The following is a 16,133-nucleotide window of genomic DNA, read 5'->3' as shown; positions in this document are numbered from 1 at the left end:
CGCGGACAAGGCGGGCCCGGCCGTGCGGGCCGCTCCCGGCACGGAGGGAGACGTGCGAGGCCAGGCTGAGGAGGCACGGACTGGCTGCTCTGCTCTGCTCTGCTCTGCTGTGCCGTGCCGTGCCGTGCCGTGCCGGCGGAGCCCGCTGGGCCGGGCCGATGGCGGGCCATTTGAACCACCGCTCCCTGTGGGCTCTGAGCGCTGAGCCGGGTAGGGCTGTCCTTGCTGTTCTTGGGTGTGAATGGTGTAATCCAAACCTCGAAGTTTGCGCTGTTGTTCGAGTTCCTCTGCCTGCTGAAACAAATGTGCTATTCTGGTACACTTACGCTATGTTACAATATGAGGTGCGGCCTTATATTAAGTGCTGTGTGCAGTTTTGGGCACCACAAGGTAAGAAGGATATAAAGTTGTTACAGAGCGTCCAAAGGAGAGCTATGAGGATGGCGAAGGGCTTTGAGGGGAAGCCCTTTGAGGAGCGGCTGAGGTCACTGTGCCCGTTCAGCCTGGAGGAGACTGAGGGGAGGCCTCCTTGTGGTCTTCAACATCCTCATGAGGGAAAGTGCAGGGTCAGGCACTGATCTCTTCTCTGTGATGACCAGTGACAGGACCCATGGGAATGGCCTGAAGCTGTGTCAGAGGAGGTTGAGGCTGGATATTAGGGAAAGGTTTTTCACCCTGAGGGTGGTTGGGCGCTGGAACAGGCTTCCAGGGAAGTGGTCACAGCACCAGCCTGACAGAGCTCAAGAAGTTTGGACAATGTTCTCAGGCACATAGTGTGGCTCTTGGAGATGGTCATGTGCAGGGCTGGGAGAATCTTTGGGTTAGATGATCCTTCCAGCTCAGAATATTCCATAATTCTGGTAGAATGGTGGTTGGTAAAGGAAATGGCCAGCTCGAGTAATCTGTGGGGTCAGTTACTAAATGAGCAGCCCCCTCCTGACCTCAGTGAGTGAGATACCCGTGGGTGAGCTTGCCACAGCAGGACCTTCCCTTGGGCAGGGTTTTCACCCACCAGCATGGTGACTGTCCCTGGCTGCCCACAGACCTGCTTTGCACAGCAGCGCTCTTGATGCTGAGGGCTGATTTTGGCTTCATCATCAACTTTCAGGTCAGTTAGTTTCATTGACCTTCAGTACATCGACCTTCAGTAGCAGAAGTCAGATACATTGGAAACTATGTATTCCATCTTCTCATAACAGGTACTAACCTACTTTTTGAGGTCTTATCACCAGGTCTGATGTACTGAGTTTTGCACTTGCAGTGTTAATTTAAGGAGCAGATTGCATACTGGAACAGGTTGTCCAGAGGGATTGTGGAGTCTCCCCCACCAGAGATACTCAGGATCCAACTGGACACAATCCTGTGCCATGTGCTCTAGGATGACCCTGCTTGAGCAGGGAGGTTGGACCAGGTGATACACTGTGGTCCCTTCCAACCTGAACCATTCCATCGTTCTGTAATTGTAGAGGCCACTTCCTCTATCAGGAGGGCAAGATGAAAATTTTTTGTTGTTGAGGGAAGGTGAGTAGTGTTTATTAATATGCCACTCGTCAGCTCAGCATAAAGATGGCTAAGCTAATTTTCAATAACATTAAGGAATTTAATGTGTTCTTCTAAGGCTGAATCAGTAGCTGGGAGAAAATCTCATGGATTTATTTGTGTCAAGGACCATGAATTCTGCCATAGAACTGTGTTGCATGATACGCACTGTCCGGGAAACGTGTAACGTTATTTTGAGTAACAGTTGATTTGCGTGTCTCAGCTTCAGTTGTCAGCAGGTGTGGGTAATATGTTTTGTCGTTATCATGAGGAGTAAACAGAGAAGTAGTCTTCCATAAAATAGAGAAAATGAGATAGTTCTGTAAGTCATTGCTCAGGAGACATTTTTCCAGGCTCTCCATGCAGTCATCCTGCTGAATCAATAACACTGAAGTCCAAACATGTTGGTGACAAAACTTCTTTCAGTCAAGTCAAACAAAAATAAGTATTGCCCTTACTTCTGGTGGGGCATAAGAGAGGAAGATGAAGTGAGAGTTTCCCAAACTCAGAGGGCTGGTCTGTAAATGTTAACTGTATGTATGTGCTCCAAATAGATGTGTTGTATTATAGTTCACACAGGAATTGAAATTGCCTTGAAAAGACACGTTGGACTCTTGGGAGACCAAGTGTTTGGGCTGCAAGAAGCATGGATAGGTTTCAGTTTAAAGTAAGGGTCATCAATCTTCTCCCAGGTTCAGGTATCCTCCCAGCTGTGTTTCTGCAAAAATACAGCCTGATATAACTAGAATGTTTAAAATTAATAGTGAATTATGGGGCTTCTTCTTTGCCTTCCTTTTTTAATGGTCAACTTGTGGAAAGTGCTGATGTAGGCATGTCTTTTGCACCCAGTTAATTTACAGCCAACAGCACCAAAATGAGACCGAAAGTTTTGTTAGCACTTCTGAGAAACACTGGTTGTTACTTATAATCTAACTTTTCATTCCCAGAGAAGGAACTAAGATTATAAAAAGGGAGTGAAGCAAATGCACAGTTCAGAAGATGGACAAGGGGGATAGAGATAATATGTTTGATCCCTGTTAGAGAAAATACATTCTGTTACTTAGACTTGACACAGGCACTGACTATCAAGACATTGGCAGGCTTAGAACAATGGGCAGAAGGGTAAGTGTCCAGGAACTTTTGCTGTGGAAAACTTGGAGGGGAAATGAGAGGATCTAAAATTTGGGCTACAGGGCCCCACAAGAATATTTAAATACTTAAATTTGTCTTGTGGATCCAGCTTGTTAAAGGTTTGAATACTTTTCAGTACACTCAGTTACATTTTTATCTTTCACTGCAACCCAGGGGCTGTTAGGAGAACTAAGTGGTTATGCTGAGCAGAACAAGATTTCCCTTCATGTTTGTTGCTTCTTGCCTCTCTTCCTCTGTTTCACAGTTTCCTGGCAGTGCTTTTTACTGATGTGCAGGTGTTCCACTTACAGATAATTGTACATATGTGTGCTTAGGCTTCACTGCATTACTTTACAGCATTTGGATTGCTTTATGGAGCTAAAAGCTTAAAGGTTTCAAGGTAACAAGGGTTATTGCATGGTTCTATTTCTTGAAAAGAGATAAGATTGCTGTTTTAAGGTTGTGAAAAGTGCATGAGCTTTTAAAGCAGGTGAAAGTATCACTGATCAATAGCAAAGGTTGGCAGTGGAGAATGGAGCCCTCATTTTGGATTTCAGTTCTTTGAGATGCAGACCTTGGAGCTGAAGTCACTGAAGTCTTAATTCCTCTTATGAACTCAAGTATTGTACTACGCATACAAATTAATTACCTCATTTGTCACCCCAACCATAAAGCAAAAATATTTTTTTACTCTTAGTATTTTTTCACTTCTAGTATTTTTTTACTCCTTATTAACATTAGGTGCCTAGTCAAGTCTGTATACTTTCCAAGGACCGTAATGCCATTCTGTAGACAAAAATGAAAATTCCTAGGCCATCTTTCACTTCTTTTCACTTTCTTTATTCTGTTGTGTTTATCTTTGATAAGATGTGTTCATATGAAGCTCTTGCACTTCCAAAACAGTGTAGAGACATTTAATATTAAAATGAGTATCGTAGTAAGGTTAGGTGTTGATTTGGAATGTTGGCTACTTCCAGTTAATTAGTAAATTACATTCAATAGAACCAGAATCAAAATCAGTGAGGCATACAGGATATACTCAGATTAAAATTGCCTTGCAAATGGATTGGTATTGATTGGACTATTTGTAATTGCTTTAGGAGAAATGAAGAGAAAATGGCAAGAAAGACTGAAGAAACTGGAAGATCTAGCATCTCACTACGAAAGAAATCCTCTTCCTACAGTTTATAAACCAAGACTGTCCAAGCCCTCTATGCCATCTTCTGTTTGGAAAATATTTTCTCGACAGGCTGAAGCTTTTAGTTATGTAAAAACCTGCAAAGAGGTATACTATGTGTTAGGTGAATGTCTCTACTCTCTATATATTTTCAGGATTGAATATAATTTTGAATTGCTGTTGGCAGTGAAGTCTTCATCAGTTTGCAAGATCTTTTCCTTCCCAGTCCTGAAAAAGCAAGGTTTTTATTTTATCTTTGTAGGTCATGTTGAACTGGAGGTATCTCTAAGAAGAACTAGTTCTGTTCTAGCATACAAGTTGATATATGGTGTTAACTTCAAACAGTAAAAGTGAACATTGTAATGATAAATCTGTTCATTCTCAAGATGAACAAGCTGTCAGGGTGGGCAGGAGAATGGGAAGGTAGTGAGAATTGAGTAGGAAGAAAGAGGAGGAAAAAAAAGAGGAAGAAAGAGAGCTAAGAGACATAGACTAAATAAAAACAATACAACTCTCCAGTGGCATCTGAGTAGCAAGTTCAGATGATTAGAAGTGATTAGCTAAATAAATATTGTATGAAAGGTATCCTCTGTTTTCAGTTTAATACTTTTCAAATTGATTGCTATTTTTAAAGGAAGTATTGTGTTTTTCTCCATGCTGTTTCAGGTGTTTAAGTAATCCTGACAGCTTGTTTTCCAAAACGGATTCTCACTGGCTTAGCAGTAGTTTTTTTTTCATCTTTCTTCTCAGATTTCCATTTTTGGATCTAAACAACATAATAATGTCTGAAGAATATTTGCCCATAAAGCTTATACTGCCATCATGTCCATGAGGCTGCTCCTTTCAGGATATTTTTCCTGCACCCTATAGATGCACTTGATACTGATCAGAAAAACCCAAGAGTTTACAGAGAAAACAATTTACATTACTGCACAACAAAGAAAAGCTTCAAAGTTTTACCCATGTAACTGAAATCAGAATGATTTAAAACTAGATGCTACTGAGCATGGAAAAGGATAAGTGATCTGTTTATAGTTCTCTGGTATTTATTAACCTTTAACTGATGCCAAGGAGGAACTTATGAAGATTTAAACTGTTTTTTTGAATGAAACTAAGAAAAAAAATTTAATCTATTTATTTTAAAGGATGTTCACGTGTTTGCTTTGGAAAAAAACACCCAGAATGGACAGAGGTTTTACCTTGTGACAACATATAAAGAGCTTTGGTTTTATTATACGTGAGTATTTGAGAAGGTACCCTGTATGTTACTAAAAGTTAGTGGTATACTGGATCTCCCACCTATAATAGCTGTCACTGGATGGTATTCCCAGGAGCCATCTGCTGCTCTGAGCAGCACAGAGCTGTAATGGGTTACCTGAGCTTTCATCTTGGCAATGGGAAAAGTCTCCATGAGAATAAAACAATATATTCTACAGCAGGTTTATACTTTCTTTTAAGTAGTAGGATGCCATTATTTTCTGTGAATTAAGTACTCTGTCTGTTGAAGTGAAATTTATTAACGGTAGATTTGGTTTTGCTGTCAGCTTTCCCCAGGGGATCATACCAACACGTGACAAAAACATACTTCTCTGACCAGTCATACAGCAGTTTCAGTGAGCGTTCATGCAGATGTCTGGAAACTGATTTATGGGTTTGCATTTGCATGATGTACTTCCAAGTACTGACAATTTTATCATGTGCTGAACTTTTCCCCTTATTTCTTCCTTTTACAATAAAACATTTGGCTATGAAGTGAAAGAAATCTGAGGCAATTTCTGTACATAAAGCCTGATTTTTTTTTTTCAAACTGACAATGAGATGATTTTTTAAATTTAGTTAGAAAAACTCGATATAACTCTTTCTTTGTGCTAAAGACATATGAGATATCACATCTTTTTACTGTAGTTTTTATAGTTTTTAAATTCTCAACATTTCTGTATGTATTGTAAGCCTGGGGGGTTATGGAGAGGAGAATACTTCACAAAATTAAATTCTAGGCCAGACAAATAATCTTTGTTGATATTTGATGATGATCTTAGTTACAAACTTTTCAAAGCATTATAGGGCTACTACATTTTTTAATATGGGTGATTGATTGCAGAATAAAATATGTGGGATCCTTGTTTGCAACTGATTAGCATGCTCATAATGTTTATCATGAGAGGTTGTGATTTGTTTTTGTTTTTCCTTAGCAAAGGTTGCAAAACAAGTCTTATGCATTGCTATGAAGTAATTCCTGCAAAAGATGCTTGCAAACTTTATTTTGATTTGGAGTTTTACAAACCAGCGAATCCTGATGCAGATGGCAAGAGTATGGTCAAGAAGTTAATTGAGGTAAACTGGAGCAAAGTCATGCTGTGGATGAATATGAATTTGTTGTTAATTTAATATGAAACCAAAAGTATTTACCACTTTATCTTGATTATGTTATAGTAAAATTAAAAGAATTGCAGACCCAGTGATTATTTTTAATTAAAAAAAATACTGTTTTAGTTAAAGCAAGGGTTTAGTCATAGTGAGAGACAAAAAATTTTACTGAGAGACAAAAATAAAAAATGATGGCTATTGGACTGTTTGAATTCACAGTAGGTTTACTGACATGGTAAGTTTACTTTTGAAGGTTGTTTTATATGCTCTGCCACTTCAAAGCTGTAAAACTGAAGGAATGTTTAGGTACTCTTTGAAGTAGTGTCAATAAAAGTTCCATACATATATTCCTCAGTTCATTCCTTTTGCCTAGTGGTGCAGTCATATATCAAGGCTTAGATAAATCTCTCCAGAAAGTTTCTTTAGGTGACAATTCATTATAATTTAGTTAAATGATGATTTAGAGAGCATCATGTGACTGCATTTACCAATTTGGTATGTAAAATTAAATAACTTTGCTAATTATTGATTTTATTAAATAGTGCAGTTTCCATTTTATTGCTTTTTTTTTTTGTAAATGAGCTCTCTGCAAGTTCAATATGGCATTCATATGTTTTTAGAAGAATATCTTCTGTTAATAAAATCTCATTGTGAGTGGATGTCTGTGAGACTTTTTTAACCTACATGTCTCTAGTTAGAAGTGAACAAAAATAAAAGACGATTGAGGTAATTCCTTCATAAAGAACCTTCCATTGATACAGAATCTGGAGGACTTAATCCATTGTGGATCAACTCTGAAATGTAGAGATTCCTCAGGTTAAGAAGAGGATTTTGGATTTGCTGGGTGGGGGATCTGAGCTGCTAAAACCCAAAGTTTTCAGTTCTTTAGGTTCTGAGTCCTGGTCCTAAGCATGAGTAATCAGTAGCTTGGTTTATAAAGGGTTTATTTAGAGCTAATTTAGACTGAAATATGTTTTCTGCTTAGTTACTGTTCATTGGGTCACACCAATGAATTAGCCAAATCATAACCAGTGAATTAGCTCCTTTATATTGTGAGAGCCTCCATCTTCCACTCCCGGTGAGCTTGCATTACAAACATTGTCACTGTGGGTGTGAACTGCTGTGTGGTGGAAAACAGCCTGCAGGGTAAACCCTCCTAACCAGACTTTGACCTGAGAACTGGAAGTCTTCTCAGCTTATCACTGTTAGTTAAGTGACTTGCATATTTAAGGAAATAGAGTCTGTGTCAAACTTGGTTAAAACTTTATATGGGTTAATTTGAATTAAATTAATTGTATGCTCAAAATGAGGAAAAAAAGAAAAGCTTGGGAAAAATGTAGAATCTGAATTTGTATTAGGTTTTATAGATACAACTACTAGATAAAACAACATAATTAATGTTTATACTTTCAGCTTGTCAGCCAAAAATTAAAACAACTTTATGATGTAAATTGTTCATCAAAAGATGTCTTGAACTTGGATTCCAGTACTGAAGAAAAATTTAGTCGGCACTTAATATTTCTACCCCAAAAGACAGTATTTAAGGATAATGCTCATGTTGGTAAGTGTGTTCTTTTCTCTTACACCTAGAAATAAAAGGTGAGGTTTTGACTTTATACAGTGCCATCTCCCATATGAGTATTTATTTTAATGGAATTATATGTGGAAACAAATATGTATTCCCAGCATACACATAATTACTCTCTATTTCATTAGGCCTCATTTTTTTCTCATCTTCTACTTTATTTTCCTATAGTTAGCATGTGTGCTTGCAAAAATGTAACTTTTTTGTGCCTGTGTGTTTTATTTGCAAAAATACTGATTTATATGAAACTGGCAAATCTAGAACACCTTGATTTTTCAGATTAATGTCAGTCTTAGCAATTAAAGCTGCTGTTTTTTGCTCTAAATACAGTTAATTTCTGCTCAGCACATTGTCAAAAGGGCAGGACAGAGATTATTTCAAGCCACTTTTGCATAAACATGGTTAAGAGAAAGCTGAAAGCAATTTTAATTGTTTATGTAAATTGGGATTTCTCAGGTATGGCAACTCCAACACAGAGAATTGCCAGTTTCGGGTTGTCTTGACTCATTTGTGTGCCCCAGTAGTCCTGTAATCAGTTATGAGGGTGATGATGATTTTGATGCTTGATATACTGAGTCATTCTGCTGATACGTAGCATGGGAGGAACCGTATTTCATATTCATTCATGTTCCCCATGGAAGCTTCATCCAACAAGTGCAGAATCATCGTTGCCAGTATTCCTTCCACTTCATAGTTTTTTTTCCCACTTACGTATTTATTCTATTTTCTTGCTTTCTCCCTGGAACTGATTTGGCGATGGTTTTTATTTGTCTGTCTTTGGTTACCATCTAGCACAGCCTGGACATACAATGGGAGTTGAATTACAATACTGTGAGTTTGAAAAGTCATACAAAATACTTCTGTGAAAGTAATTTGTTGAGTAAGCTTTGGTCAAGCTCTTACATCAGTAAATACACCATGAAGCTGCAAGTAAACATTTCGGTCATTCTGAAAGTGAAATTAGGGAAAGCAGTTGTGACAGGGACAATCACAGCCTTTTCAGAATCCTTAATCTGACCTTGTTAATATTTAGTTGTTTTTTTTTCTTTAAAGACATTTAGTACAAATTCTTGCAAGGCATTGGTTTCTCTGTCACTGGCCGGAAACATTTTATACAGTGGGTTCTTCAAAAGATCCAGAAGGGCTAAAAAGACCCTGAACTTCAACCTCTTCCATCTTGGCTCTTTTGAAAAATGTTTGCACAGAAACTCTCTTAAGTTCTTTCTTTACTCATAGATGATGTTACCTGCTTCTGGCCTTTTTTGTTGTTTCTAAGGTAACTTTGTGAGAACCATTTTGCAGCCTGCCATAAGATTAATTGAGAGTAGAGCTGCCGTGATTCCAACAGAGGAAGCAGGGCATGTTTTCCAGTGTTCTGCAGGAGCTGGATTAGATGGCTCTTTTACAAACCTCACAGCTGTTGAAGATGATTCTAAAGACTGGCCAGCCGCTGCTCATGAAACAAAGGATATGGAAATGCCACACCAGGGAGAAAATTTGGATTTTTCCTTCCTAATAGTAAACAATAAAGAAGGCAACAAGCAGCTTTTTGTGGATCTAGGTAAATATAAGTGTTTTAAAACCTTTTTGGGATTCAACAAAGGTTAAGAATGAAACGTTCCTTAATCTTTGATTACAGAGAGTAAGAACAGTGAGGTTCTTACTGTTGTCCCTGTGGTCAGACTTTAAAAACATGTTGAAACTGTGATTGTAAGTGCTGTACTTCAAAGGAACCTTAGATTCATGCTCTATAGAATTTCTATTACTACATTTAATTATTTTGTTCTGAAGTTTAAATTCCTTTTCTTCCCAATTCTTTCCACACAAGACTAATATTTTTCTCCCTTAAGGGCTTAGTGCTCCCATTTGGATTAAAAGAGGATGGCATATATTGCATTTTTGTTATTTTAGTTGAATCAGAAGCTGCTTAATAAAGGAACAAGTCTTACAGGCGTGGCTTTCCGTATTCTTCTACAAGTATGAATTGAGCCTTCTTTCCCTGTTTGTAATGGCAGCTTTTAGCTTTCAGTGATGGAGTAACAGAAATTTTGGGTTGGGCACTTCATGGCCCAGCTGGGCATAGCCTGTTCATGGTATTAAAATGTTGCAAATCTCCAGGAACACCCATAATCAAACAAGAGTATGAGAGTTCCACCTTTCTTTAACTTCTTATCTGCTTTTTTTGCTTTTTGTCTTATCTCAGGGAAATGAAAATGGCTTAGCACACTTTTGCACAGTAATGTGCTACACATTTCAGGACTTTGCCTTGGGTTTTTTTCCTCAGACCCTTCTGAAGAACTCCCATTACTTCAAATTTTTCTCATGGAAGCAAGGTTCACTTTTATTATGGACCTCTTCAGTATATCTGATCTATTGAAATGTAATCCCAAAGTAGGCTACAGTAGGCTTTGTTACTGAATCAGAGGGTTACTTTCACCTACTGTTCAAAATTCTTTCAAGCATATTTGTGAATGGAATTCAAATAAAAAGTTTGTTTCCTATCTCACTTTTTAAGAATTTGATGTTAGTTTCCCAAAATTAACCATCCTCAGTATTTATGATAACATAAACACATTACCTCAAAATTTGGAAGCTAAAGTCAAAGTTGCTGACATAATGAATTATATCTTGAGGCTGCAGTGACAGAAAGCTTTGTGATGCTCTTCTTGTACTCTTCTTGTATATGAGCTCTGTAAGTGCTTTTCTCTTCATGAAAATCAAATGCTTGAAAATCAAATGCAACCTGCAAATAAAACTCTCCTCAATCAATTATTAGATTTTGCAATGTTAAGATACCTGATAATTGTTTTTGAGATTGGAATTAATTTTTCCTGATATATGCCTCAGAAAAGTTGTGAAACATTCCACAGAAAGCAGAAAGTTGGATTAAGTTCTTTCTGGTTAAAATAATTGTGCAGCTTTTTGGGATCAGTTGTATTTCACAAAGTTATTGTGAAAGAACCCATTTCTTGTATTGAAGGGGAACTTTTAACAATTATAATGTCAGAATGATTAAAATGCCTGTGTAGAGGTGTTGAGCATTTGTCTTAATTATTCTGTAACGTAAAAGTGTGCATGATCTTGCTTTGTTGCATTTTTTCTATGGGATGTTAGTCAGCCAGTAACAGTTTTTGTCCATTCATTAGACTTTTAGCTGGGCCCAAGGAAAATTGTTTAATTTGCAAGTCATCAGCATCTTAAATCCTAGCCACACTGCTGTGTTAAGAAGTATCTGTTTTTCTGTAGGTGTTTATACAAAGAATAGAAATTTCCGGATGTATAAGTCATCAAAAGCAGGAAAAAATGTGATTCTGAAGATAGCAGAGGATAATAAGTTTATCCCCAAGTGTGAAAAGGATGTTTCCTTGGAAGAAGCATATTTTCTTTCCTCTTTAATCTGCAACATTGGGTAATGATTCAATTCCAGTCAAATGTACGGTATTTTAATGATAATTCTCCTGTAGCAGTTACAAATAACTAATATGAATAAGTAATTATTCAAATAACATTGTTACAGTGTAATTTAGGAGTTCCTAGTAGAATTTCTTGGTTTTGAAGAAAAAAATTTCTTGTGAGTCTTGTTCATTTGTTAAACCTGCCTTCAAATATGATACAGCTTCTAAATTGTGCCTCATTTCACTATCCACGCTCAAAATGCCAAAACATAAACATTATTAAGTTTGGTCAGATTCTGTGTAGTTCCGGAAGCAAAACTTACATATTTTTAGTCAGTTAAATAGGAGAAGTCTGAATGTTTTTTAAAGCAGCATAAGAAATACAAAAGGTATCTGTTCATGTTTCCTTGCATACCGGATTTCCTATTTGGTCCAGACCCCTCTGTAGGTTGGCTACTCGTACAAACAATAATCAAGTTTTCTATATCTAATCTAAACCTTTGATATGTCATACCTAATCTTAAGAAGATCCTAAGCATTGCTGTAGCAGAAAGGTTAAAATAGTATTAATATTTTTATTGAAAACATGTATTTGTTCTGACTTCAGGTTTTATATCATGAACTGTTCATTATCCTGAACTGATGCCAATGAACCACAGAGTTTATTCAGCTCATAGTCATCAGCTGAATCCACCATAAATATGGATGAGAAATTCTGCTGTGTTGAATTTAGACTTCTGTGATCATCTGGCTTGCAGTTAGCAATATGGCAAGGAAAAGCAGTTCATTGTAGAGAGAAAAAAGATAAACCTTTTGAAGGGTATATTTGCATAAATACTACATCTAGAGCACATCTTGCTGTGGGAGTGTGGACCAGCAGTTGTTAAATAGGTGTGTCCTGGGACTTTGGCAAGGAACCAAATGTTGCTGTTGGGGAGGAGGAACCCCTGTGCTGTGGTGGGAGTCAGGGGAACTGCCAGGGCCAGAAGGGAAAGTGCTCCAGGGACAGGGAAAGGTGCACAGTGAATCACAGGCTGGTCAAGGTTGGCAGGGACCTCTGGAAGTCTCCTGGCCCACCCTTGGGCCCAGAGCTGTGGGACATACAGTGAGTTGTGTTGTACTGTTATGCTGTAAGAATCACACTCTTTGTATTCTCTCCTTTCTTTAGAGAAAGTAATGACATAAAAGTTCTGTCATCTGGCTTTTCAGAGGAGGAGAGAAAAATATCTGCTTTTTTAAACAGTAAAACTAACAGAAGCAGCAGAGGTACCTCAAGCCTTTTCTACTGCATAGAAAGAAAATACTCTTAACTTAGATGTTCTGTGACTTGTACACCTGATAACTTCTAGGAGGGCCCTTCTTCAGCTCTTTCTGCAGGGGGCAGAGTACATCTCTGCAGCACCTGAATGCCACTGACCCCACTTCCTGTACCCACAGCTGTCCTGCTTTGTCCCAGCTCCCTCTGCACCTTGGGGGTGGCACTTTAAAGATCTACTAGAAAGTTAACAGTGGCTTTCTCCCAGATTCTGTCTAAGGGTGTGATGTGATTCATGTGCATTTTCTGCCTATGGTCTATATAGTGTGTACAATGGCATATTACAGTGGCAAACCCTCTAACAGTGTGTGTTTGTGGCCTTTGGTTTAACAGATCCCATGGAAGGTTACCAGGAGGGTTCGCCATACCCAGAAATTGATAATTTTGTTCGTTCTTTGGTTAATAAAGATGGGCTACAAGGAGGTAAAGAGACCACCTTACTATTTACAAATGCATCTTCTACAGCGCTATTTCTAAAGAAGTTAAAGAACTATTTTTTGTCCCCAGGGATACGACAATGGAGTTACTTCTCTCTCAAAGAACTACTTATTTATGATATTTCTGGTTACCGTTGGTGTGAAAATATCGGAAGAGCTCACAAAAGTAACAATATAATGTATGTTCTTTAACTTTCAGTTGAAAACAGCTTCATTTATTTTCCTGTTCAGCTGTTATTCTCTAGAAACGCTGAAAAAAAACTCTTATGAATAGAAGCAACTGTTACAATTTCTGCTGTCTTGCTTTGTGGGGATACAATGTTTTAATTATAAAAATGACCCCCAAAAAACAAAGAAACTATTTATCCCTACTCCCCAAGTTGTGATAACTGGACTTTTATTTCTAATAATTCTATGAAGTAATCTTTGTGGGATTTAAAATATGCACCTGAAGATGCTAATGTGAAAGTCAGAGTATGTTAAAGCTATTAAACTGTACTATGTTTTGGTACTTCCCAGCTAGGAAGCTGAAAAATAAGAAAGCAAGCAGCCTGCTTTTGAATTAATTTATAATGCATCTTAAATTACTTTCTTATGTTATTAAAATTACTCTTGTCATTTTAATAATTGAGAATTGCCATTTTAGAATGGTAATTCCTGACACATGAATCAAGATGTATTTTGCTAGTGGTTCTACAACAACTATGACTCATACTTCCTATAGTTTTAGCAAAATAGATGATGGAAAGTCAGTTTTTTTAGATTATATTAGAATTATGGTGTATAATTAGTATAAATATTTTAACTTAAAAATGATTTTATGTAACATTTAAAATCACTGAAACATAAGGAATGTATTTCTGAGAAACAAGGATGTTTAAAAAACTCCACAGCTGGATGAACTTGCTGTTTCTCAAGTGAGTTGCTTGAAGTTTGGTGTTTCTAAAGCACAGTTGAAAAAGGTGGGTGGCCTAATCATTTGACAGAAAAGAGTGACTTTATGTGGCTTTTATAATGAAACTATTTGTAACAGCATCAGCAACAAAATCTTACCTTACATTTAAGTCCCATATGCTAATCTTAATATGCTGACTTTTTCTTCCAAGCTTAATGTAATGAAGTTGACTAAATTTCACTTTCAGATGTTAGTCTTAAAACTTCTTTAAACTTCAGAAACCTGAAGTTTACTAAAAATTGTACAAAATATGTAGTAAGTATGCCAAGAGTATGAAAGCAATGGCCATAGCTGAGGACAAACAAAACCTGTTCATTTAGTGATAGAATTTCCAACTGTATGAATTAGTTTCATTTATGTACTGTTACTAAAAAATGAATTTCATTCTTAGGATTCTGGTAGATCTAAAGAATGAAGTCTGGTATCAAAAGTGTCATGATCCTGTCTGCAGAGAACAGAACTTCAAATCACAAAGTATGTAGCCTGTAATCTCAATTATACTTAATACTTTTTGGAATGTTAACTTTAATTAATGTCCTATATTTGATTTAGGTTTTCCATTACCGCCTGGGATATGCCTCCAAACGCTTTTCAAAGAGGTATGTTTTGGTCCGATTCAGATGCTTAAGTTCTTGGAAGGCTCTGGAAATCCTTGGATATTCCCACTAACGTCCCAGTCTGCTGGGAGAGCTCCACATCCTGGTACAGTGGTATAGAAGAGGTCCCCAGAGCAGCTGTGCTGGTGTGGTAGCTCCATATATTCCTTTTCAAGTTCTCCAGCAATGCTAAGTTACTGGAATTGTCTAACTTCACCTGGGACCAAAGACTTTTTCTGTTCTGATGTGAACAGCAGTTCCCAATGTCTAAGCCACAAGGCAACACAAGGTGCTGAACAGAAAAACTGCCCAAGTTTAGCTCTGCTGTGCATGTCTGACTTCATGCAAGGTAAAATAAAACTGCTTCTGGAACACCTAAGTCAGAGGCAAATACATGTCAGCGACCCTCATTCCTGAAATTAATTTCTCTCCATTTTAGCATATGAAAGCAGCACATTTGCCCGAACAGGAAGAATATTTAAACAGACCTGATAGTGCTATGCCCTGAACATACAAGCTTTTCCACTGCTTAGGCAATAAGAATTGGCATTTTTTTAACTTTTAAATTTAACTGTACAGCTCTAAATATAATACAGCAGAATGGCACATTAAGTGCTAGTCAAGCACCTCATCAATAACTATTGGTGTTATTTCACAGAAAGTGTCATTTAACTGTATTTTCAGGTCCTGACAGTATCTCTGAACAGACACTTAAGTTAGTTTTAACCTTGTATTTTATGAAGCTGTATTCAACAGGTTACTTGTTGGGTGCTAGAAAAAGGCACATTTCTACTCCTATTAAAATAGCTTCCACAGGTTAATGTGGCTATACATGAACATGCTGGAAAATCTTGTTGTGATGGGCAGCTTTCTGAAGTATCCATTCTATGTGACAGCACAAACTTTCAACTTGCAGAGCAGTTAAAGGTGTGAAGAGTATTTGCACATGGAGTAAGTAATTTTCTTGTTTCACAAAGGAAGAAGAGTCCATGCTAATGGATGACAGGAGGAACACAGAAGGAAAAGTAAATCCACATTCTAGTGCATCAGACTTGTCAAAAAGCTCAGTATCTCCAGAGAACAGCTGGTCTCAAGACTTCCTGTTTTCAGAGAGTGAGTGGGAAAACACAAGTGATGATGCCTGTTTCCAAGAAGCTGCTGAAGATGTGGAACTAGCTGAAGCTGCAGATGATAGTCTGAATCATGCCATGGAAGAAATCCCAGATGAAGTTCTTCTGGAAGCTTTAAGGAAAGAAGATCTCTACACTAAAGAAGGCAGCTAAGCACAGGCCTGGCCAGCAATGAATGACACTTGTGTGGCGCTGGTGTGAAAGGTCCTGCAGGGTAGTTCACAAGCACCACTCCAGAGCTGTAGGATGAAGAATGGAGTGCCTGGGTGAACTTCAGCAGGCCTGAGGAGATCATAGAAGATTACGTGGGGGGCTGAAGAGAACTAGACTAAAAACTCATCATGAATGCTGCTCCAAGCTTAGCACTTTTAGCACTCTTTGCTGTACAGTTTCTATTAGTTTTATGTCCAAGTTTTATTGAGAAGCCAACAAAACAGACTTCTTATTTCCATATATGAGATGAAGTAATATATTTCAAATGGAGATTCAATAAAAAGATTTGTTTA

General features: G+C 37.7%; 1 protein-coding gene across 5 annotated transcripts; it reads left to right on the top strand.

Annotated features, from left to right (window-relative positions):
* Positions 1–23: 23 nt before the first annotated feature.
* Positions 24–16,075, top strand: PRIMPOL (primase and DNA directed polymerase). 5 transcript variants are annotated; one of them, XM_088056735.1, is made up of 13 exons: positions 24–210; positions 3,771–3,955; positions 4,993–5,084; positions 6,040–6,181; positions 7,628–7,775; positions 9,076–9,360; positions 11,046–11,208; positions 12,363–12,460; positions 12,843–12,932; positions 13,017–13,125; positions 14,293–14,375; positions 14,454–14,500; positions 15,475–16,075. In XM_088056735.1, exons 1-13 carry the CDS (start codon positions 159–161, stop codon positions 15,778–15,780), a joined length of 1,800 nt encoding a protein of 599 aa, XP_087912861.1. In that variant the 5' UTR covers positions 24–158; the 3' UTR covers positions 15,781–16,075. The 5 variants fall into 5 exon arrangements, with proteins under 5 accessions (XP_087912861.1, XP_014114826.1, XP_014114832.1 ...); XM_014259351.2 differs by having other exon boundaries at positions 9,217–9,360; positions 15,475–16,074; XM_014259357.2 differs by lacking the exon at positions 9,076–9,360.
* The last annotated feature ends 58 nt before the right edge of the window (positions 16,076–16,133 follow it).

This window comes from Pseudopodoces humilis, chromosome 6 (assembly GCF_049639895.1).
Source record: "Pseudopodoces humilis isolate 2021_Gansu_Grassland_sample_001 chromosome 6, ASM4963989v1, whole genome shotgun sequence".
NCBI lineage: Eukaryota > Metazoa > Chordata > Aves > Passeriformes > Paridae > Pseudopodoces > Pseudopodoces humilis.
This window is presented reverse-complemented; position numbering and strand designations above follow the sequence as displayed.